The sequence below is a fragment of the Physella acuta genome, unplaced genomic scaffold, assembly GCF_028476545.2.
Source record: "Physella acuta isolate Inbredline_101_S28 unplaced genomic scaffold, ASM2847654v3 ptg000910l, whole genome shotgun sequence".
NCBI classification, from domain to species: Eukaryota; Metazoa; Mollusca; class Gastropoda; family Physidae; genus Physella; species Physella acuta.
This window is the reverse complement of record NW_026732427.1, coordinates 221285-244920: the sequence shown is the minus strand read 5'-3', so window position 1 is coordinate 244920 and position 23636 is coordinate 221285. Positions and strand designations below refer to the sequence as shown.

Here is a 23636-nt window from a genome sequence, read left to right as displayed (position 1 = left end):
GATGTCGTATAATGTCGTATATGTACAGTGTTTCTTCCAGACTTTTTTCTCCAGGGGGTAGGGGCACTTGAAATTTTCGGGGGGGGGGGGGGGAGAGGGGTGGTAGATTTTCTTCGCCGACCCCCCCCCCCCCCCATCCCCGGAGAGATGCCTGGAAGAAACTCTATATGTAGGCCTACTTGTCTTGGTATAACAAAGTTAACATTCAGTTGCCGCGTGCAGAGGGGTGGGAGGAGGGCGACGACGACGACGGGGGGGGGGGGGGGGCTTAGGATCTATATCAGGCGGCATTAAACAGAGTGATTTATTATTATTTTTTGGAAGAAAGTTAAAACTGTTGTTATGCTGTGTCACCTTAAGGATTTACCCGTTCAATAATTAAGACAATAATGTTTTTGGTTTTAAAATATTGTATGAATTCTAAACAAATTTTGAAGTCTATACTGTTTTGATACATCAGGCCGAGTTCGGTGTATTGTAAACTTTATTTTCCAAATTATTCGGCACGTGATTAAATTTTCTTAAGTGATTTGGTATGAATTACTTAAGTGTCAAAAGTGATTTAATATCTTAGCAAAGGAAAAAAAACTACGAACATTGGGTTAATACATGGGAGAGATAAAAATCTGTTATTATAGTGGAAAGTTTGACATTAGCTTATAAACTCCAAAACATTTGTGTTATTATGTGTACATCACATTATATAGGCCTTTATACACACATATATATATATATATATATATATATATATATATAATGGAAAGGCCCCGCGCGGATGGTTGGCCCTAGGCCCCGCGTATTCCTAACGCCGGCTCTGTTTATACTGGGGCAATATTGCTAGTACTATAAATAATATATAGATAAACTGATTTGTTGACCTGTGAAAATGATGAAGGATATTTAACTACATTTTCATTCAAATAAAAAAAAATTATAACATGCGCACTAAGAATTTACACTCAAGTTTTCTTGTTTGACAATAGCACTGCCGCTGTCTTAAATATCGATCTTATTTCACCATGTTATTTGCCTAAAAAATTATTTTTAAATAAAATTAACGATAACTGATTTTTACAAATTTTGGTTTACGTATTAATTAAGTTATTTCCCTTATGAGCTTTTCTTCGCTCTCTAGTTTGGCTTACAGTTACACTAGGGTTCATTTTGACGAGGCAACCGATAGAGAAGTTTGGTGAATACTAGAAAGCCTGGTAGTTTCGATGTATTCCATCACAAAAATGTGTAGGGTAAATTATCAATGGCAACCTTTCGGAACGTTTATTTAATAAATTTAAATGCAATTGCTTAAGTTTAAGCATACACAGAAAAATTGCACGTGATAATTAGTAATTAGGTCTAGATCTAGTAGATCTAGATCTAGACTCTATATGCGCCACTAAGTTTTCAGATTGTTTTGTTTTATTTTTCATAAAAGTTCCGTTTCATAATGAATATTAATTACTCAGCCCAAGCATCTGTTCATATCTTTAAACTGATTGGCTATTTGAAAGTGAAAGTTGATCAAAATTTGAATAAACAAAATTCATAATTTTAAAAATGCATTTTCATTTAAACCAAATTTTAACAAAACAGTCCTCGCAATTTCGATAAGTATTTTAAGATATTTAAAAAATTTAAATTAATTTGTTTTATTTCCCAAAATATATACTACTGAAAATGAGCCAATCGATGCAGAGATAGTATTTGTCGCATTCAATGGTAAACGATCGGAAAATTATTTGAGTGAGAAGATTTACGTTATTGTAGTTTTCTAGAGGTATGTTGCTTAAGAACTATATTTGAATACGTATATCTGTACATTCTTAAATCGTGTTTCGTTCAAATACAGTATTGCATGTCAGTTTAACAGTAAAATACAAATGTTGTAGCTTATTAGTTTCCGTGACCTGCCGAAAGATAATTTTCAATATTTTATTATTCAAAATGGCGGTGCTTTACCAGACGAGCTTTCTCGTTAAAGGTTACAAAAGGCTGTTACATATTCATAGCTTTCCCCTGCCCTCGCGTAAGCCCTAAAAACATTAAAACTTGCGAAGTTGGAAAAAATATTGTATAGATTCTAGATCTAGACTAGACTTAGACATCTAGATCTAGTAGATCTAGATTCTACAAGATCTATAATTAAATTATGACTAGTCTAGATCTAGAATCTAGACCCTGACCCTAGTAACAAAATAAATGTAGACTTGTAGACTAGACTTAAAGACTAGATTCTAGATCTAGATTCTAGACTAGATTAGATTCTAGATCTAGTTTCAATCTAGATTTCTAGATCTAGATATCTACTAGTTAGGTCTAGACTAGATCTAGTTTCTAGCAGTGTTTCTTCCAGACTTTTTTCTCCGGGGGGGGGGGGGGGGCGGTAAACTTTCTTCGGGGGGGGGGGGGGGCGGACACTGTTAAAAGTAGAATCTATATATTTTCTATATAAATTATATAAATTTCATTTCGTTCGGGGGGGCGGTAAAAAATTTTCGGGGGGGCTTTGCCCCCCCCCCCCCCCCCCCCCCCCCCCCGAAAAGATGCTTGGAAGAAACTCTGGTTTCTAGAAATCTAGATATTTTTACCCATATTTTGCAAAGTCCAGTCCTGTTTTTTTTTTAAAAACTACTTTGCGAGACTATATTTAACTATTGAGTCTAGTAGGTCTAGAATCTAGACTAGATATAGAGTAGATCTAGATTAAAGTCTAGATTCTATATCTAGACCAGTTAACATATAGATATAGACCTTATAAAGATTTCTAGATTAGTTAGTAGTAGCGGGGGGGGGGGGGGCTATGTCCCCGGGCGCCGACCTTAGGGGGGGGGCGCCAAAATGGGTTGGAAAAATAAATTGAAAGGTTGAGGGGGGGTGCACATTGAAACTTTGAAGGGTGGGGGGGGGGTGCAAATCGAAATCTTGAGAGGGGGGGTGCAAATCGAAAAGTTTGTCCTTGGGCGCCGGGAATGGTCGCTACGCCTCTGGTTAGTAGATCTATATCTAGACTCTAGACAGAATTCATATTTATCTAGCCCTAAATTTCTAGATCTAGCCTTGTTTCATTCTAGATCTAGGCATATTTAATACTTGACTAGATCTAGACCTCTATATCTGGCAAATCAGCTGGCTTATCTAGACTAGTACAATCTACTACATCTAGAATTCTTGGATCTTGTCCAGTGTTTCTTCCAGACTTTTTCTCCGGGGGGGGGGGGGGGACAATACTAGAAGTATATGTTTTCTATATAAATTCCATTTTGTTGTGGGGTGGGGCGGTAGACCTTTAGTCCTTCTTCGGAAGAAACTCTTATGTCCAGATACCCCCCCCCCCCCCGCCCAAAAAAAAAAGATTTTTAAAAATAGTAGATCTGTAAGTGTGAAACTTAGTTTTTAACCCTAACCCTGCAATAGAGGCGGATAATAAGTTGTTAGGCTGAAATCTAGAGTCCAGATCTATATGGCGTGCGTTTTTACATTAAAATGTCTATACATCAGAAATAGATCCAGGTCAAGGTTGCGTGCGTACATTACAATGGATGACAAAAAGTGGCGGTGCTTAACTTTTCCCCCGCCCACTATTTGCATCAGTGGCAGGGCTTGTCTGGATTTGTCTAATTAAATTATATTAATTAATAGATAGATCTAAACTTAGAATTTTAGCTAAGGCCTCATAAATTAAGTAACGTCGTCTACCGGGTCTACCAATCCTATCTATAGGTAAAGGTTGCTTTTTTTTTTCTTTGATTTTTACGTTATGCTTTTATCCAGATAGACTCGGCCTAGATCTAGATTCTAGACTTAGCACCAAGAGCCTTGCGGTGAAATCTACAGATAAACTTGCAATGAGTTAGATGTCGTCAACGCCTAGACTAGTAGTTAGGCTTAGGCCTACATTTTTATAAGCACAAAGAATTGTCTTTTATATGTCATATATAACCCATAACAATTATATAAATGTGCAAATAAAATAGATTTCGGCTAGGTCTAGGTGCCGGATTTAAACCCAATTGGTTTTTTTTTTTTTTTTTACAGATATATTTATTTGTTCATCCCTATAGATTTTAGATTAGGTCTACCCAGGTAAATCTAAGAGATAGTGAGTCGGTGCTTCGTCATATATTTTATAGCCCATTCACAGTATAGCACACGCCAAACGTTTGACACTTCTCCCCTATCTCCTCTCCCATGGTTGACATTTATTGGTCAACAGCAACGACCTAACAGAAGGGGGGGGGGGGGGAAAGTAGATTGTTTGTGCAAACTACAATTCTAGAACTACTTATACAAACTTCAAACGTTGTGTTGTTTTTCTAATATCTCTTCGTAGCGCTGTCTCCAGCACAAATCTAATACTGGTACTGTCGCTAACAACGTAAAACGGGGTGGGGGGGGGGGGGGGGGAAGACGCAGAGAATTGCATTGTCCTGTAGTTTTTTTTTTAAATACCATCTTTTTAGTACGTCAAACCTGTTCGGATTTTTAAAAATAAATTATGGATTCACGCACTCGAGTACAACGCTGACGCTTGTTCGACCTAGATCTATATCTTCAATAGAGATTAGAGAAAAAAATGGCTAATAACCATATGCCTATTTAAGAAAAAGTCTATGACAGTGGGATCTAATTACTGATAACTAACTAATAAGCAACTATTCTGGAAGAAATTCAACGAAATCAATGTTAAAAATAAAATGCAGTGTTAAATATAGCCCACAACTACCAGTACTACAGCATTCTACATTATCTCACTACTCACTTCGCGTTTATTATATATTTATTAATATGTCTACATTAAATTTTAATGTACTTAATTAACACTAGACTTGGCTATGCCTAACACAAATCAGCATAAAGCCAACTATTTCTTTTTTTAGTTTTAACTTTTAACAAAAGGCCTATGTTAGCGTCAATAAAATGTCATATTCCCAGAGGCGTAGCGGGGGGGGGACACCATTTAGGGGGGTGACACCAAGGCAAAAAATAGCAAAATATATAGAGAAAAACTTGAGGGGATTGCAAATCGAAAATTTGAAAGTTTGTCCCCGGGAAGGGTAGCTACGCCTCTAGGGGGTGACACCATTAAGTGCCGCACCGGGTGACACCCGACCTCGCCACGCCACTGCATATTCCTGATGGGAGAATCGGCATTACGTGTGAAGTCATTTATAGACGACCCGTCGCAATCAGCCTGTTAAAGCTGGCCTATTTTACCCTAAGTTTGTAACTTAAACTATTGACACTGGCAATTTTTATTTGATTGTAAGTTTTAAAATTTGAATAAGTTTTGTTTGAAAACGTTGATAGGGGGGGGGGGGGGGAGATTTTAAGTTAAGTATCATTATTAGCCATTCGCGCTGTACTAAAATGTATGGGCTATAACACCTATTGTTAAACTGTATTGTTAAATTGTGTAGTAGCCTGTCGTGTGTTGGACACAAAGCAAAGCGTGTCTGTTTCCCTGGTCACAGCACATAAAGGAAGTGTATGGTCATTAACTTACTAAATTACAGAGGCTTTTGTCCTAGCTGTGTGCCTGGTTTTAGCACTAGAGTGTTTATTAGGACATCAAGTTACATTATATTTAAAGCCCACCCAGCCCTGATATTTTCTTCAAATATATTAGAAGAACTTAGTGATAATTTGTTTGTTGGGGAAAAAGCAAATTTTAATGAAAATACAAATTGTATCTAAATGTATTGACAACGGCATATGAGAATAATGGGGTTTTTTTTTTTCAAACAATTAATACTGATCCTCCCCCCCCCCCCTTCCCCACCCTATTACATCTGTAAATTTTTGTAACCTATTCAATTAGTTAACCACAATGAATAACAAAAATTACTTTACTGCGGTCTTCGCTCTGATAAGGATCACAATTAGTCAAGAATAATGAGTCATCAAATGTTGTCTTTCTGTTATCCAATGTTTAACTATAGATCTACCTCTGCTCTCAATCTGGACACGAAGCTGGCAACTGGGTGGTAGCCAGATAAAACTTGTTTCCCTAGCATATTATTAAAACTCTCTATTCTGATGATTAAATGTGGTACACGCTGATAGACAGAATAACTAATTTAGTGTGCCATAACGTGGTGCTATTCACTTTTCATAAGTGCTCTAATTTATGTTAATCAAATAATTAGTATGTTGCTATCCGGCTGTATCGTTCAGAACCAGCAAAATCTCTCAGTATATGTGGTCCACACACTGCTAGTAAAAAAAAAAAGAAGTAGACTTTAAAAAAAAATATCTAAACACAGTGTGCGAGTTAATGTATAGGCGGGTAGTTTTCAATAAAGTAAGCCTGACCGCACCCGTTTTTCTCCCCTAATGTTGTTTCCATACTGTAATTTATTATGGTTCTATAACATGCACGATCTCTTCAAATCGCCTTTTTATTGTCTGTTTCAGGCTGCGTAAGAAGTATGAAATGTTATGATGAGTTCTAGATCAGAGGATCATGAAAAACAAGTTAGTTTTTTATTAGAATTTTATTTATTGTCCTATGTTGTTTGTTTTTTATATTTAGCTAGTTCTATCTCTTTAAGGAAAAATGTTATTATTAGCAATCAAATTTTCATACGAAAAAAAACCTTGGTTGATTTGGGTGCTCAAAATGGTGACTATCGTGTATATTTTTTAGTCACTTAAGAGAAACACACTAACTACCAAGGGTAAACAGTATGAATGAAAACTTTATAAAGTAATATGTTTTAAATAATTAATTTTGAATTGGTTCTAACAGAAGAATAAAATAGGATGTAGGATGCTCAGGGACTTTGAAATTTTAGAAGTTATCCATACTTACGTAACACTATTTTAGAGGTTTCATTCTTTTGATGGCAAACCGTTTGCGGCGTCATATAATTAGACGCGTGAAATTGAAAACGTAATCAATAAAGTTTTCAAATTCTTTATAGGGCGTTCTATAAAGCCATTCTAAGCGATCAATGACCTCTCTCTTTCTCCCCCTCCACCCCCCTAAATAATATCCCATTACATTAAACTTTCAAAACACGAAACGCGTAAGACATTGTAAATTTAGCATGCTTTATTAGGGGGGGGGGGGGGGGGGGGGTCAGCGGTGTCTGTAAAATATATACACCTAAACTAAAAATAAACAGAAATTACAAGAATAAGATACTCACTGCAATGCCAATACGAATGTTCAGACAGTTGTGTTGCCTTTAATTACCGCAATTTCGTAATATGCGTGATTCAGTGGAAATATATCTGTCGGGTTGTTTTTATCTCTTCTCCCCCCCCCCCCCCCCCCCACACACACACACACACGACTGGATTTGTCAAGAGCTGACCATCTGGTGATAAAAACTCTGTCACTGCATACGATTGATGTGTATCTCATCCCTCGCTGGAGATTTTCAGATTTTCATTGGGGGGGGGGGGTGTCAAGAAGTGTCAAAAAATCTGAATTCGCACATTATTATAATTTCAAGAACAAAAGCAATGAAAAAAAATGTATTAATTATTGTCTGAATTACGGGTTGTTTTCTTTTGAGGGAGGTTGCGGGGGTAAATATGCTAAAATAAGAAATTCATGTTCGATCTCTTAGTAGTAGTTAGCCTGTCGTCACTCAAGACCGCCGACATGATTCTTCTGGGCCCCGCAGTAATTACAACGTTAAATGTATATTGATCTGCATCCGTAGTTGGTCCCCGCAGTAACTCGTGGACTATTTGCTGCGGTACGTTTCTTTAATTGGGCACTATAACAAAAAAGTGTCGGGCCTATGGTTGTAGTTTAATTTGGTACTAGAATTAGGTGCGTTAGCATTACTTGTATTGCCTGCTCTAAAGGTAACTCGCGCAGAGGTATAGTCGTACCTGTCTCTGAACAGTTGTCCAGTAGTTAATACATGCTGAGGGGGATCATTAGAATTAATGACTGAATATTTTTTCCTCAAATTAAATCAGAAAGAAAATAAATTAAAAGCTTCTCTGAATAATTTAATATCATTAATATCGTATGCGTCTTTAATCAGCTGAGATAGGGTGGCCAGAAGTGTAGTTTCTGTTGAATAAAAAAGAAGAAGGAGACGAGCGAGATTTTTTAATAACCGATCGAAATCGGGCGGTAATCATTTCAATCGTATTCCTCCAATCTGTCAATATAAGCCTCGGGCCCTTCACTAATTCATTAGATCTAGTTGTCATAACATTTGCATTATCCTGCTCGCGGCGATTCTGTGTGGACTTGTCTAGCGGGCCCCCCTATCCCATTACCATAACTTACATAAATATACCTGAACCAGGGGCCTGCTAGAATATTAGCCGAATCTAATTGATTTGCAAACGAGAAGGCGTTCGCTTAATTAGCATACAATTCGAGCCAGCTCTCCCTTCGAATCTTCATTTGCATAAACATGAGCAGCACAGCGACCAGGGGGATAAGTTATGGAAATTTATTTTTTTTTTTTTAATATTAGAGCCAGCTACACGCGTATTCTACCACCCCTTCATGACCCTTCCCTCCCTCTCTGCTCATATTCATATATGAAAGTGTGACGTGATCGTTATTTCAGTTTAAAACGTATTCGCTTGTTCTCCCTCATGCATAATGCACAGAGTTACATTATATATTCATCTTGGCTGGGAGGGTTTACTTTATACGTAGCTTTGCTGGCTTCTCGTGTCAGTGTGTTTGTTTGCTGGCGAGGGTCCGTGCATACTGTACACCACTCATTCTTACGTAACGGTCAGCTCCGCCTCTGTCTGATACGGCGGGAGCCGGTGATTTGAATGAGGACGGGCATCGCTCAGGAAGATAACGTTGTGCTCACTGTTAGGATTCAGGGAATTTACAGGTCTGTTTGGCTTTTCATGATAGTGATATTTTTTTTATATGATTGTGATATTTTTTTTTTATGATAGTGATATTTTTTTATGACAGCGATATTTTTTTGGTTGTGGTATTTTGGAGAACATGGCGAGCTTTCTAACTTTGTATCAGTTCAGTGTTTCTTGAATGAGGAGGTAGTTTGATAAAATTAGGAAGTCTGCTCCTTACGACAAATAGAAGTCGCTTTTAATGATTACATAGGGACACAGTTTTCTCAACATCTTGTTAGCGGGTCTGTGCGTACATAAAAAAGTCATTACTTTTAAAATTTGAGATACGATATTATGTAAATACAACTTGACCTTCTCTTCTTTTGAAAAGTTGAACATCTGTTGTACATTTTCTACAAGTAACTCTTTGAAGTTCAGAATCGATCCATTTGTGACCACACTTTCCACCACCCAGTATTAATTGAACGCTTTACATATTTGCATTGACCACCATAAATACATATTTATATTATATATATATGTGTATTTATATATAGTGTGTACGTATATATAGTATGCATAAAAATATACTCTCACTATTCATTACTAGTGCCCATCGATTTCCTGCAGATCTAGACTAGGTAATTTCTAGATCTAGTACTGAAATTATTAAGTCCCTCCGCATGTAATAAGTAATTACGTATTGCCTCAGGCATCTATATGTTCTTGTATAAAAACATGCATCTCATTAGGTAAACGGACAGCATTAGGTGTGCACGGTATAGTTGACTTGTACTTGCAGCCCAGGGATAAGCCGATTGCATAAAGACGTTTTATGTAATGATTTCAGTCAGAGAACGAGTTGGTCTATAGTAGAGCATACCCATCTGTAATTATATGGATAATACATGTATTATATTACTTTTATTTAAAATAATGAAAAAAATAAAAACAACACTCTTTCCAATAAACATTACTTTTTTGTATACTGACAGTTCTTTCTTGAAATCTAAACGTTGATTTTAGAAAATAAGAGTAACTAAAGTGTACATGGTAAAATTGGCGTGGCATGAGCATTTTACCAATCGGTAGTTCTTTCATTTCTCTGATTGTTAGCGAAGTGAAAGTAGCGGCCTGTCTCCACCGGCAGTAAAACACATGACATTTGTTAGATTTAGTAGTTTCTTAATTTTTTTACCCACATGGCTGATAGTTGACATACAAATAAAAATGTTTTATTCTTATCTTAAACGTAAAATACTGTAGGTCTAAAACTGTCTGTGGGTTGGGACAAGAATCTGTGCCTTAAAGATATAATGATTTATTCTGTCTTCATAAAATGAATCGACAGCTTAAAGTAAATTCGACCTAGTCGTACCCGTAAAACGTGTTTCGAAGGTCGGAATTTGGTAGCTTTTTTCTATTTATTGCTTCAGTATGCAAGAGGGTGGCAAAGATGGCTATCGGTGTCATTTGAAAGTAAAATAATTGAGTTCATCTTTCTATGATTTAATTATTCGTCTAGCCCAAGGTGGAGAAAATGTTTAATTCATCACCTGTTTTTTTTTTTCCCTTGATGTTGAGTCCGTTCCTTTCTCGTTTTGTCTCATTTTTATGGTTCATATGCGTTGGTCTCTCACTTTTATTTTGACTTCGTATTAATTTTCTATCTCGAGATTCGTTTATATTCTTAGAGTGGATCTGTATCTATTTCTAAAACTAGGTCTACTACTATATACCCCTCCCCCACACCCGTTAAGTATTACTATAAAGATCTATTACATTTATATACTAGAACTTAGCCCTACGTTAAATGCTTCACTTTTTTTCGTATAACAAGGCAGTGGCTAATAAATATGACGACGTGACGGTGTTATAGTCTATATGCTTTAGTCATTTCAATAAGTTATCCTTCATATAATGACATCGCACAGTTAGACTGATTTAGGTACTGACATTGGGGACACGTGAGAATCATGTTTCGGCGAGGAGAAGGAAAAGAAACGACTTCGTTCTTAATTGTAATATTGGAGATTTCCCCCATCGAACACGATTAAGTGTTGCGTGTCAATACTTGCGCCATATGGCCCGTTGACTCCGACTTCAGCCTGCTTTTCTTTCTGAATTTGCTTCCATAGCCGTTATCCACCATTGTCTCTCCTGGGTTACTGTCCTCAGCTAACGAGCCTCATCTGCCCGGGGGTCCGAACTCTGGGCTTTTGGATTTAGTTGTCAGACGCTCTCTTTCCCGACCTCGCCGTCACTCCGAGGAGAGGAAACTGATTCCGTTTTTTTGAGGGGGGGGGGGGGTCGTGCCAGGTCTGTTTGTAACGCCCTGTGGCTGTTAAGGGGAAGGGGCGTGTATTGGCTGAGCAGCCTGACGTCATGTGTAATTTAAAATATGATAGTTGTTGTTAGCGTTACTGCTTCTACATGCCTTTCATCTTAGTTTATTTTTTTTTCTCTTGTTTTTATTTTTCAAACAGTGGGCGCCTACTCTAATATTTGTAAACGAAATATCTATCCGACTTTTACGTATGAGCTCTACGAATAGTCCGTTGCTCCACAGCAAACTCCTTAATGGCTTTATCGCTTTTCCTCTTTAATGAAATGTTAATTGCTTATTCATTTAATTTTCAACGATTTGTTATATTATCACTATCGTGCAATACTGTGTTGTTTTCTTCGTATAGAGATCGCTTCGAATTTCTATTTCTTCTCACTCCTTTCTGTAGAATTAGTTACTGCTATTTCCATTTAATAATCGGGGCCACTAAGTTTAAAAATAAAATATCCACCTTGGTGAAGTGGACTGAGCCCGTTAGATCGCCATGGTCGAGCCACTGTCCGTAGTTGCAATACCAAGCTGCTTTTCAGTCAATTACGTTAACGTTAGCATCCTTGTCCCGTGGATGGTTTGCGTGTTGTCATTATCGCTAGGGCATACAGTGTGGAAATAATGAGGTATACTTGATTAGGTGTTGAGTGACACGGCATTACATTTACACGTAACCTGCTTCTAATTCTCAGCCCGGTTTATAAACAAGTAATTTTGTGAGTTTACGCTAATCCTCCTGCTTCGTTGCTCATATATTCTCCACATATCTAGGCCTGTTCCTGTCACCATTCAATCGGTGTTTCATTTTTAAAACCACCTGCGTCCATCTGTTGGGACTATTTTTTAGTATGCTATTTGCATACTAGTACTTTGTCTAATTGCTAATTCCCTTTTTTTTTTCATGTGTTCTAAGCAACCGTTCCGTTTTGAATACCATCCCGCTCTATCTCTATAATATTTTTAATTGATATAATTAGATAGATCGATGTTTTCATCCTTATTTTCTCAAATCGGCCTTTTATTCATAACGAAGGGCGGTGAATGCTCTTGTTTAGCCGAGATGGTGGAGATCTGTTTGAAACATTTTTAGTTTTTCCCCCCTCCACTATAGAACTCTATGAATACGGTTGAGAGGTGGATGTGTGGGTGGTAAAATCAATTGTCTGTCCCTATAATTGTAAAACAAGGAGGGGGGAGGGATAAAGACCTAGTCTGTGTACTGGTCCTAAAGTACATCTATGCTGCAGTGTAAAACAAACTAGTGCCCATCTGCCTTTCTGTTGTGATTAGTATTTCATTGTTATTACCAGTGGGCTGTATAACTCTATACATTTACCTTATCATTATAGTTTCTCACTAAGTGTTACAAGTCGATCTTAGGAGATAATTTACTTTTGAAGAATTTAAAAAAAAAAGTTTACCATGCTCTTGATAATAATTTTACATATCAAGAAGTATGAGCCAGAGGATTCAGTTTTGTTTGATATCATTGCTACTTTCTAGGCAGTGTTGCTGCTTATTTCCATGCAGTGTAGCTGCCTACTTGTTTTTGCTTGCATAGGCCTACACAAACAAATGCAAACCAAAATCCATGTTTTATATATACAAATAGAATGGTCTTTGCATGTACATGATTACAATGGCTGTCATTTTTTATCTTGCTTGTGTTACAGACAATGGAGAAACACTCAACCACAAGCAGCATTATCCAGTTCCCACAGCTCCTGCAGCAGTCTATTCCAGTTGGCATCACAACTGCTGGGGGAGCTGGGCTCATTGTTCAAAATCAGTTTGGTCAGCAGGCAGTGGTCAGTATCATTTTTGTCAAATGTAGCTCTGCTCTCACTAGTTGAACCCATGCATCTTACAAAAACAATTTCAGTACAAAGACACCTTTTGTAAGAGGGAATGGGGAGGAGCAAACAAGGTTTTTTTTTTCTTGTATTGCAAAAGATGTAGTAGGGTTAAATTGTGTATTTTAACAATATAAACATCAAATTATTGTTAGCATAATTGTTTTTACATTTTGCCTCATAATTAGCTTTATAAAATTACTGTGCATGAGCTAAGTTTACTGCTATTTTTTTTTTATTTACGATTTGTTTATCAAATTTAAATACTAGATACAAAGTTGAGAAATAAAAAGTAGTTGAAAATGTTTCATTTTATTTATATAAGACACATCAAAGACTTCCACTAGATTGCTATAGATGTTACTAAATTCAGAATTAGAGCGATAGAAATACCATGGATTTTGAAGTGGTCAACTCTTTAGACTTGTCAAACAGCATAACACAAGGTGTGAGTGGGTGGTACTTAGCCAAAATTTTAAGAATCAATAAAAATAGAACAAGAATTTTTATTTATAAACCTACACTAATTATGCCTATTTACAAATACAACACAATTTTCAGCTAATTCTTGTTTGCTTTGTGTATTGTAATTGTCTTCTATTTTTAAAAAAAATCTGTTTGAGACACACCAGATTGTGTTTGACTCTTGATTTACTTTAATAGACCATGTTTTTTGCCTCCAGATCCCAGTCTCATCAGCTATGCAAAACTCTGGCTTGACCTTGACCCCAGAACTTCAGCAACTTCTCCTGCAGTCTCAGGTACAGCAACAGAAAAACAACCAGCAATTGGGACAGGTGCTCAATCTGAGCACAGACAACAAGGAGATGAAGCCTTTATACCTGGGCACCAACTCTGTAAGCATAGCCATGGTGGAACAATTCCTCATCACTAAGATAAGGGGCATAACTCAGTACATCATAGTTTTTTAAAAAAATATAGTTTGGTTACCTGAAGCTCAAAAAAAAAAATTAAAAATTAACTTTTTGAGAATAAGTTTTCTTATTTTGATATGGTTGGTAATAAACACACAAAAAAGTCAATGTATTGACTAATAAATCTGAAAGGAGAAAACATGATCTTAAAATCCCAAAGATCTAACAAAAGCATCCCTATTATTCTCTATGGCTGATCCCAAAAAGTGTAATAAATTTAAAACTTTCAGTGCTAGCAGCAACAAAACAAAGTTAAGAGGTTAATGCTGAAACATTATATTATCATTGGCTTCTTTATTTGTTACTTGTGAACATGAATGATAAATGTTAACCATTTCATGTGTGCTCTTTGTTTTTTTTCTCAGAGTGCCCTGTCAGCTTCTAGCTTTGCCTCCTTGAGGTCCAGCAGTAGCACAACACCATCAACACAGTCCCCATTATTTGCCACCACCACATCTGACCACCAGTCAAGCCTGGCCGCCACATCAATGACCCAGTCCCTGGCCCAGATGTTGCAGGGTGCTCAGACTGTGTCCATGTTACAAGGTGGCCAGCTCCAGCAGTTCCTGGTGGTCAGCCCATCACAGCTGGGCCAGCTGACCGGGACCCAGCTGCTGATCCCAAACCAGGTGATTAGCACAGTTTTTCCCTGATCTTATTAGAAAACTTATTTTTCAGAACTATGTTCAGTATGGGAGGGTATGACCTGGTGGGGGAGCGCACAACTTCTAATGTAAAAGTTATGCTGGAGTCCATTTGATGTTCCTCAATTCACCCAGCTTGGTACCTGACTCATGCTAGATAAAGTAAAGGCAGCTAGGCATAGAACTGACCACACACACTATCGCTACATGTGCTAAGGTCACGGAAACAGGCAAACTCTACTTCACCTGCCAAATTGACCATCATGTCCTCCAGGGCATCTTTACTTTACTATGCCCAGCAGCATTTAATTTCTTCAACTTAGTCAGGACCAGGTCAGAGCAGGTCAAAAATTAGATTTCTGTCAACAACTGGCACCATCCCATTCTGTTAAAACTTTTAAAATATTTTAATATATTTCACCATAGATCTTTGCTTCTCCATTTCCATATTGTTTCTAACATGCAACTAGACCTATAGGATTATTTGTTTAACAATAATAAAAAAAAAGAAGAATACCTTTGTTAGCTGTCAAGAAGAATAACTTAGATTAAACACAAAAGGCTTTAAGTCTGAACATATTTTCTATCTGTCAGAACACTCTGCCCAACCTCCTGTCTGCTGGAGGCCTGATGTTGACCCAGCAGGTATCAGCCCAGCCCCAGCACCAAGAGTCACCTATGCAATCACCTGAACAAAGCTCCTCACCCCCTGCATCACCTCAAGGCAGCCCCAGAGAGAATTCCCCTGTTCTGATGGGATCTAATGATATGATGGTAAGAATATTTATATTTTGTTGATATTAGTGAAATCATTGTGCCTGATATGTTGTGTCTGTGGCTAATCGATTACTTCTAGTTTATTTTTGTAGTGTGTCTCACTATATATGAGAACAAACATCTTTTCATCCTTGTTAAAACAAAAGTCTGATTTTTATAATATAAAAATAAGACCATAGAACTGATTTTAAGTGAGATATTTACCTTTTAAATTTAGGTTAGCATTTCTTATTTTCATTCCACTTAGACATTGCAACTCAATTCTAAGATTGCATCTCTCATTCTCCCAGTCAAATTCACTATATTGTAAAGAAGCTTGTAACATGTACCTAATACCTTGGCATAATATATTGACATAAAATACTGACACTAAATATTAATTTTTCTAGTATCATAGATTACGTTAGCCTGATAATAATGATACTTATGATGTGTACTTTTGTTTTTATTTTGATTCATTTTTTTTAATTTAGGAGGAAACAATGAACATTGATCTGGAAGAGCTGGAAATGTTTGCAAAGACATTCAAGAGACGAAGAATTGAACTAGGTGAGTCACACAAACACAAAGCAATGATTAACAGTTTGTGCTAACACTTATATCCTAATTCTAAGCTGTGACAGAATTTTGACCTTGGTCCTTGAGACATTCTGTGCACATCAAGCTTTAGCTCAGTACATAAAATACAAGCTCAGTACATGAAATAAAAACAAAATTTATACTTTACATTATGCAATTTTAATCTTGCAGACATAAAAAATTAGGGTAACAAGAGATTATAATTATTCCTGGAAATATGTTTAACATATTGCTACTTTTTAAATACATAAATAAATACAAGCTTACTCTTATCCACAGGTTTTACACAAGGAGATGTAGGCCTAGCCATGGGCAAGTTGTATGGAAATGATTTTAGCCAGACAACTATTTCAAGATTTGAAGCTCTTAATCTGAGCTTTAAAAATATGTGCAAGCTAAAACCATTGCTGCAGAAATGGTTACAGGTAGGTTAGTTGTCTTGTAGCCTTAGTTTTTTTTTTACACACATACATATTTAATTACTAACACTTGGTTGCTTGTTTCTGTGTGCGATGTGGGTGCTAAATTATGTATACACAAGTAGGACTGGTTGGATGGTAGAGCCTAAGAGCACACAGCTGCTAAACCAAAAGCTTTGCATTCGGATCCCACAGAACTTCCCTGAGTCCACTCAGCTCTAATGGGTACCTGACTTACATTCGGGAAAACTTAGACGGTTGGGCATAGTACAAAGTACACTATATGCTGAGGTCATTTGAAACAGATGATTTCTACATAATCTGCTACATGTGTCTTGGGCACTAATGGGAAAAGATGATGATATATATATGCATATTTATAGCTAATAAACATTTTAAATGTTTTAATTATCACTGTAGGATGCAGATGTGATGTCACGTAACCCAACACCACTGTCACCAGGGGGTGGGGGAGCGGAGAGCTTGGGCAGGAGGAGAAAGAAGCGCACCAGCATAGACACTGTCATTAGAGTGGCATTAGAGAAAAGTTTCCAGGGAAATCCAAAACCTACCTCAGATGATATTTCATTAATAGCTGACACTCTCAACATGGAGAAGGAGGTAGATATTTGGTATAGGGCTGGTAAGTAGGTCAACAATCAGTTATATGGCTCATGCAGGTTTTATTGAGCCGTAGAACTGGTTGGTGACCTACTTACCAGCCCTGTATAGAAGTCATGCATAATAAGGCATGCATATTAAAACACTTGTTTAACTTCTTAATTACCATTTTTATCAAAACAATTGTTGATACTAGTCAAAACATAGCTTTTAAATGAAATGCCACTTTTTTTTTTAAGGGGTGAAGAGTTTAACTGAAATTACTTTACTGCTCATAGCCTAATTTTAAACTTAATGTTTAACCTTTACTATATTATCTTTCAGGTAATCCGTGTTTGGTTTTGCAATCGTCGGCAAAAAGAAAAACGCATCAACCCTCCTAGTTCAAGTTACAACCAAACTCAGATCCAAATAATGAATCCAGCCGGGGACAACGGCACCTCCAAATCTGACACTAACACTACAACTTTACTTCTGTGCCCCAGCCAACCCAGTCAACTGGACCAACTCCTCCAACAGCACCAGCGCATGATGGAAGCAAAATCAGGGGAGGCGGGTAACAGGGGAACATCATCAGGCTCGCCCCCACCTGCGCAGGGCTCTGACAGCATGGCAGCTGGTGACTCGTCATCCCAGTCTTCCAATCAGAACAGCTCCTCCCTAGGCCTGTCACTAGCATCTTCCACCATCTCCAACGGGAGTTTGTTATTTTCACCAGCTGTCCTCTCCACTGACTCGGCCAATGCTGCCACAATTTTATCACTGACAAGTAAAGGATTTACATTACCAACCTCCAGTTCACAATCTTTCAACTCAGCAATTTTGTCCATGAAGCCAGAGTCACTGACCCTCCACCCATCCTCGACTACTGCCTTACTGAAAACAAACAGTAGCTCTTCAAATGGTTCACAGTTTCAGCTTTTCTCTCATTTCTCATCCAATGGTGATACTTAAAAAACTAGTGGCCCATTGAATCTATCTCATTAGCATTTGTGTGTGACATGCACAGATCCAGCTAAAATGTATACATATGCATTTCACACAAATCTAGTAAACATCCAAGCTTGACATGCAAGCATGCATGCAGTGATCCAGCAAATCTAATAAACATTTGACATATGCAGCAGCTATGATAGAATGACATGAGTTTGACACACACAGGTGTGGTCAATATTGAAGCATGACTTTGATATGACAAGTGAGTTTACAGGTGTAGCAAATGTTTCAGATGTCTATCCACTGCCCTATAGTTGACTGTTGTGATATTTTGTCCATTGTCTAAAAACTCACCTGGTGAATAATCTTATTGAGTGCATTTTTGTTTTTTGACAGTTCAGTACATGTGTCACAACTTTGTTAGTCTTGTTAGACCACTTGTTGTGAATGCTAAACTTCATTGGATAGGGAGCAGTATAATAACAAACAAAAAATATGTGGCTTGTAGCATTTAACATAACTTTTCCCCCTTACTCTTGCTTTTATGTATTTTTTTGTGGTTATACTAATAGATATCAGGTGAATTATGCTTGTATGGAAGCCTTGCCTTTTTTATTACTTAATGTTTGTAGATATACTCCTGTATCCTTGTACTGAAATCTTTGAATCCTTTTTATTTAAATTAAAGTAAGGGTGATTTAACATAGGATAATAGTTGTGTGTACAAGGGTCTGATAGCTAATGTAAATGAAAACACTAGTGTTAAAACTCAAATGCAGTTGAGGTGTTGAGCAGAATAAATATTATATATATGGGTATGTAACAAAGAAGCAGAATATTTTAACGGAATTTTCATATCAGAGTTCTTATTTATACAGCAAAAGTTTATAAACACCACTATATTTTCTTAAGCTTTAAAGTCTTATTTTCCTATTTTGATGTTCCTTCAAAAAGCAGAATCAAAATAAGATTTTTTAATCAACTTGTTTTATTTTGGAACTTAAGGTTATAGCTCTTAAATATATTTGGTGTACAGTTGATCAACTGTCCCTTTCTTTCAGAAATGGTAACTTCTCTGCTATGATTGCTGCAGTTGTGCTCTTGAGATAAATCAAAATAAAAAAGCGTACCTGTCAGTAAAAAATTATTTTTTAAAATATTTGTAGTTGTGAATGAGATACCTCAACTGTTTCTTTTGAAAACAGAAAGCATAGATCAATTACATTCCTTTAGCCAAGTACTATACTCGGTTGTTCCATCCACCTGTATTATCTAGCTATTACGACATTAAATCATGTATTTTTTAAACTTGTTTTTTCTTTAGTTACTAAAACAAATGAAACAGTTAATCTTCCTTGGGCATTGCAATAAGTTTAAAAATAAATTCTGTTTATTTTTTAAGCAATGATAAAATTGCTCCTAATTTCTCAAGCAAAACATAAATTTTTAAAAATATTATTTGTTATAGATTATTTGTTATAGAAAACTTGTTATGTATAGAAGATGTCTTTCTATAAAAAGAGTTCATTTCAATCAAAGATTTGTCTGATATTTACCATGTTGTATATATGCTGGTGAAGTGATTGTTGATTGTATACAAATTATGTACATACTTTGTTGAAATAGCAATATTTATCTGTATTCATTCTTGTTAAATTTTTATACTGGGTACATTGTTAAAGGGTATTTTTCTTATTAGTCTCAGTAATTATTGGAATACGTTTAGAAAATGCTGCATCTCATGTTCTGATGCTTTTAAAAAGCTTTTTTTCCTTTTAAGTTATGGTCATTTTTTTCACATCACATGATGTTTTAATTCTGTTATTTTATTTTATGATTTTTTTGTTAATGGCCTTTTTTTTTTTAATTTAAAACCTTTGTTTGGGTTGAAATTTGAATTCATTTTTCAACTCCTTCGGCAGAAACTTCCTCAGTTTTATTTTAATAATTTGTTTGTTCACTGCCCCTTTTTTTGCATTTGTATTGAGTTGTGGTTCTAACTTTTTTTTAGTTAGGTTAAGCTATGTTTATAACCTTTTTTTTAAGCACAGTGGATAAAATAGCAATTTATTGAGTGCTGAGCTTTCTTGTCACTTTTTAGTGTATACTGTAAATCATATTATACTTGTAGCTAAGGGATTTATAAGACATTATCATTTATTGCTTTACAGCTCAATTGGTAACTTGCGTTTATAGAGCGGTAACTTGCGTTTATAGAGCTGCAACTAAAGTGGCTTACCATTGAATTAGATATTAAGAATACTATAATCATGAGAAATTACTTCATCTTTCTATCTAATTAGGAATTTAAAAACTAGAAATCTCATCTAAGCACTTTATAAAGTAGTAGGCCTGATGATTATTTTTGTTATCTAGCTAAAGATTTAATGGCAATCATTTATGTAAATAAAATTTTGAACAGTGAAAACTTTGTTTTATTTATTTACTTTATTTTTTTATCCTTTTTTTTTTGCATGTGGATTTTTATTTAAGAAAAAACAATTTTGGCAACAAAGTGAGACAAAAAGACAAATATAATCCAAGCTGTACACAATAAACTGCTAGACCACCTTTTGAATCTGGATTAATGTTCTAACAATCCAATCTTAGCTTGAAACATGAGAATTTTTAAAAAGTAAGTACTTTTAGTAACCAGCCTAAGCAGTACAAAACTATTTTTTTTTCCCCTCTGAGTTATATCATGGAGTAAAAAAATCTTTAGGTTAGCAAACAGCAATGAAAACATCTCTGTACTATGAAAATTTAAACAGTGGCCTAGTACACGGAATTTAATTAAACTTGAATAATACTAGACATGTATAATTTAGTCACAATAACACTTAAGAAATAAATTTGCCAGAGACATCTTACCATTGACAAAATATTAATTAGTTTTTTGAGTTACATAATTGTTTTGTCCCTCTAACTTAAATAACACATAATGGTTTATAAGATAAGCTTTTTAAAAAGTTAAGATATTCATCATCTTTCATTTAAAAATGTCTTAATACAATTAGTACAACTTGTACATTTAATGGGATGTGAATAATGTTCAGTTTCTTTTTTTTTAAACTAGACGAGTTTTTAACTACTTAGATGGAAAAGCAAATAAATAGAGTTGAAGAACTAGCAAATACTGAACGGTGAGAAGAAGCATCCAAATAAGTTACAACATACAGAGGTGTAAAAACTGACTAGATACCAGCAGAGTAATCTCACTAAAGCAAGTCTGAGTTAAACACACAATATCAACACGTTCAATGGTGTGGTCATCACAATAATTAGTTCACTTTCATGGGTGTGGTCATCAGTGTAACAATCATTTCACTTTCAATGTCATAATCATTTCATTGTCATAACATTAACAATCATTTTACTTTCAAATGGGTGGTTGTCACACACGGAAAAAAATTCATTTCATTTTTTGAAAAGGGATCCTATCCTCAAGAATGACGAATTTTTAATTATTTATTTATGTTTCATGCTCCAAAAAATACGTTACATATTTATGAAATAATACTAAACAATGGATATGTTTCAAGTACATAGCCTGAGTCAACTTAAAAATTAATAAAAATGTCTACATTTAAAAAAAAAGTGTAACTGGCATAAAATTTCTTATGAAAGAAAAGTCTCTTGCATTCTAAATGGGCTTTTGAAAAACATTTGATACTAATGTGAAATGTTTTAAATAGCTTGTCATGGAAAAGTTTGAAATGTTCACACAACATGAAACAAATTTTTGATTTTTCAAATACTTTAGGCTTTGATTTATGGATGTGTTTAATTACTGGGACATTGGGATTAGAAGGGCTTAGAAAAATATTTGCCATTTAAAGAAACGAAAATTACACAACCAAGTTAAATTTAGTTACGGATAAATAAAAAACATAATTTAAAAATTATTGAAAGAACTGGGATCTAATTCATACACAGACAATAAAAGATACATGCCCTTCTGTATGTATTTTTAAAAAGTATTTTTAGTTGTCTCAAATAAATTAAAGGCCAAATAATTAAAAAATGTATACAACACATTGGAAAAACTGGGTGCAGCATGAATAATTTAAAAATGTAATCACTGCAGATGCTAAGATGGATCTCTCACTGGTAAAAACACAAAAGCTTCATTTATAACCAGCAGGTAGAATCTAGATTAAACAAATAAGCCACAAGAAACAACAATTTTTTTATAAAGCCACCCATCTATGAATTAAGATACTTTGAAAAACTTAACCCAAAAACAATATTTTAGTGTTTTACTTTCAAACCTTAATGTCTTATAAATAATCAGATACTTTTATCCATTTAATAAAAAAAAGCATGGGAACTTACAAGGGTAGGGTGGGTGTTGGATTGGAGGCATGTAACACATACAGTAAGTTTTGATAGCACAAAGTCACTGGGTAATACATTTGAGGATGTGAAAGCACACACTGATTAAAGAATGATAAGCAGATTACTAGATGCTATGAAACAAGTGAACTCTACTTCACTTGCCCTATAGACTGTCAGGTTTGAAAAAGGAATTTAACTTAAGATGCTATGTAGACTGATAGAAGATGCTAAGTAGACTGACAAAAGCCTAGATACTAAGTAGTCAGATATATTCCTAGGCACTATGTAGACTGACTGATGCCCGGATACCAAGGAGACTGACAGAAGACTAGATTCTAAGTAGACCATCATGTCTTGATAATTATAACTATAGATACCTAGATACTAAGTAGACTAGCAAGATAATTAGTATAATGATAGATGCCTAGATACTAAGTACACCATTATGCCTAGATACTAAGTATAATTATAGATGCCTAGATACTTAGTATAATGATAGATGACAAAATACTAAGGAGAATGATAGATGCCTAGATACTAAGTAGAATGATAGATGCCTAGATACTTAGTATAATGATAGATGCCTAGATACTAAGTAGACTGACAGAAGACTCAACGCTAAATAATAAGTAGATAGTGCCTAGACGCTTAAGACTGAAAGATTCCTACCAATCAAAAGTAGCAAGATAGTATGGCTTAGAGTACATTTTTAATTTCAGCTCCTGTGTTTTTAACCTTTTCTTTGATGCTGATTATGCTCACGTATTCCTATCACACCATCATAGATCACAACCATTTACACTACATATGTACAAAACAACCTCGCCAAATAAGTCATTTAGGTACAATTTACAATTATTTACAATCCATCTAGTTTACAATGCTGTACAGCAATTTACAAAAATACAGAACAATTATAAGCCATGATAAAATAAATACAAAGCACAGTGTACACAATTTTTAGCGTTTGACTACTAACAAACTGTGACTTAAATTAAAAGTTCACTTTGTTTGTACATCTAATCTTCTCAAATTTTAAAACAAGCAGTAAACAAAAACAAAACAAAACAAATGGATTTTGTTTAAAATATATACAATACTTTGTTAAAAAAAATTTCTTCTATTTAGCTTGACGGTAATAGTAAAAATAAAAATAATTTTAAAATTCACATAAGACAACACTGAAAAAATGTGACATTTACTTTTTGTGTGAAATAGGTAGCAGAACAATGACTTGGCCACATTTATAAATACAACATCAATTGGTATGTTTTATTTTTTTTATATTCAAGTAAAACTATTTCATGTCATCACAATAGTTTTTTCACTTTGAGATTCTTTAACATCAAAGACAAACAATTATTTTAAACATTATGAAATAACTTAGAGGAATAAATATACGT

General features: G+C 35.3%; 1 protein-coding gene across 4 annotated transcripts; it reads left to right on the top strand.

Moving 5' to 3' along the window:
* The first annotated feature begins 1702 nt into the window (after nucleotides 1-1702).
* LOC131953128 (POU domain, class 2, transcription factor 3S) lies at nucleotides 1703-18123 on the top strand. Of its 4 annotated transcripts, none has more exons than XM_059316155.1 (10): nucleotides 1703-1777; nucleotides 6415-6474; nucleotides 12805-12939; nucleotides 13668-13841; nucleotides 14285-14548; nucleotides 15158-15337; nucleotides 15814-15889; nucleotides 16199-16344; nucleotides 16759-16959; nucleotides 17284-18123. In XM_059316155.1, exons 2-10 carry the CDS (start codon nucleotides 6439-6441, stop codon nucleotides 17911-17913), a joined length of 1842 nt encoding a protein of 613 aa, XP_059172138.1. In that variant the 5' UTR covers nucleotides 1703-1777; nucleotides 6415-6438; the 3' UTR covers nucleotides 17914-18123. The 4 variants fall into 4 exon arrangements, with proteins under 4 accessions (XP_059172138.1, XP_059172141.1, XP_059172140.1 ...); XM_059316158.1 differs by lacking the exon at nucleotides 1703-1777 and adding an exon at nucleotides 1938-1981; XM_059316157.1 differs by lacking the exon at nucleotides 1703-1777 and adding an exon at nucleotides 1943-2026.
* The last annotated feature ends 5513 nt before the right edge of the window (nucleotides 18124-23636 follow it).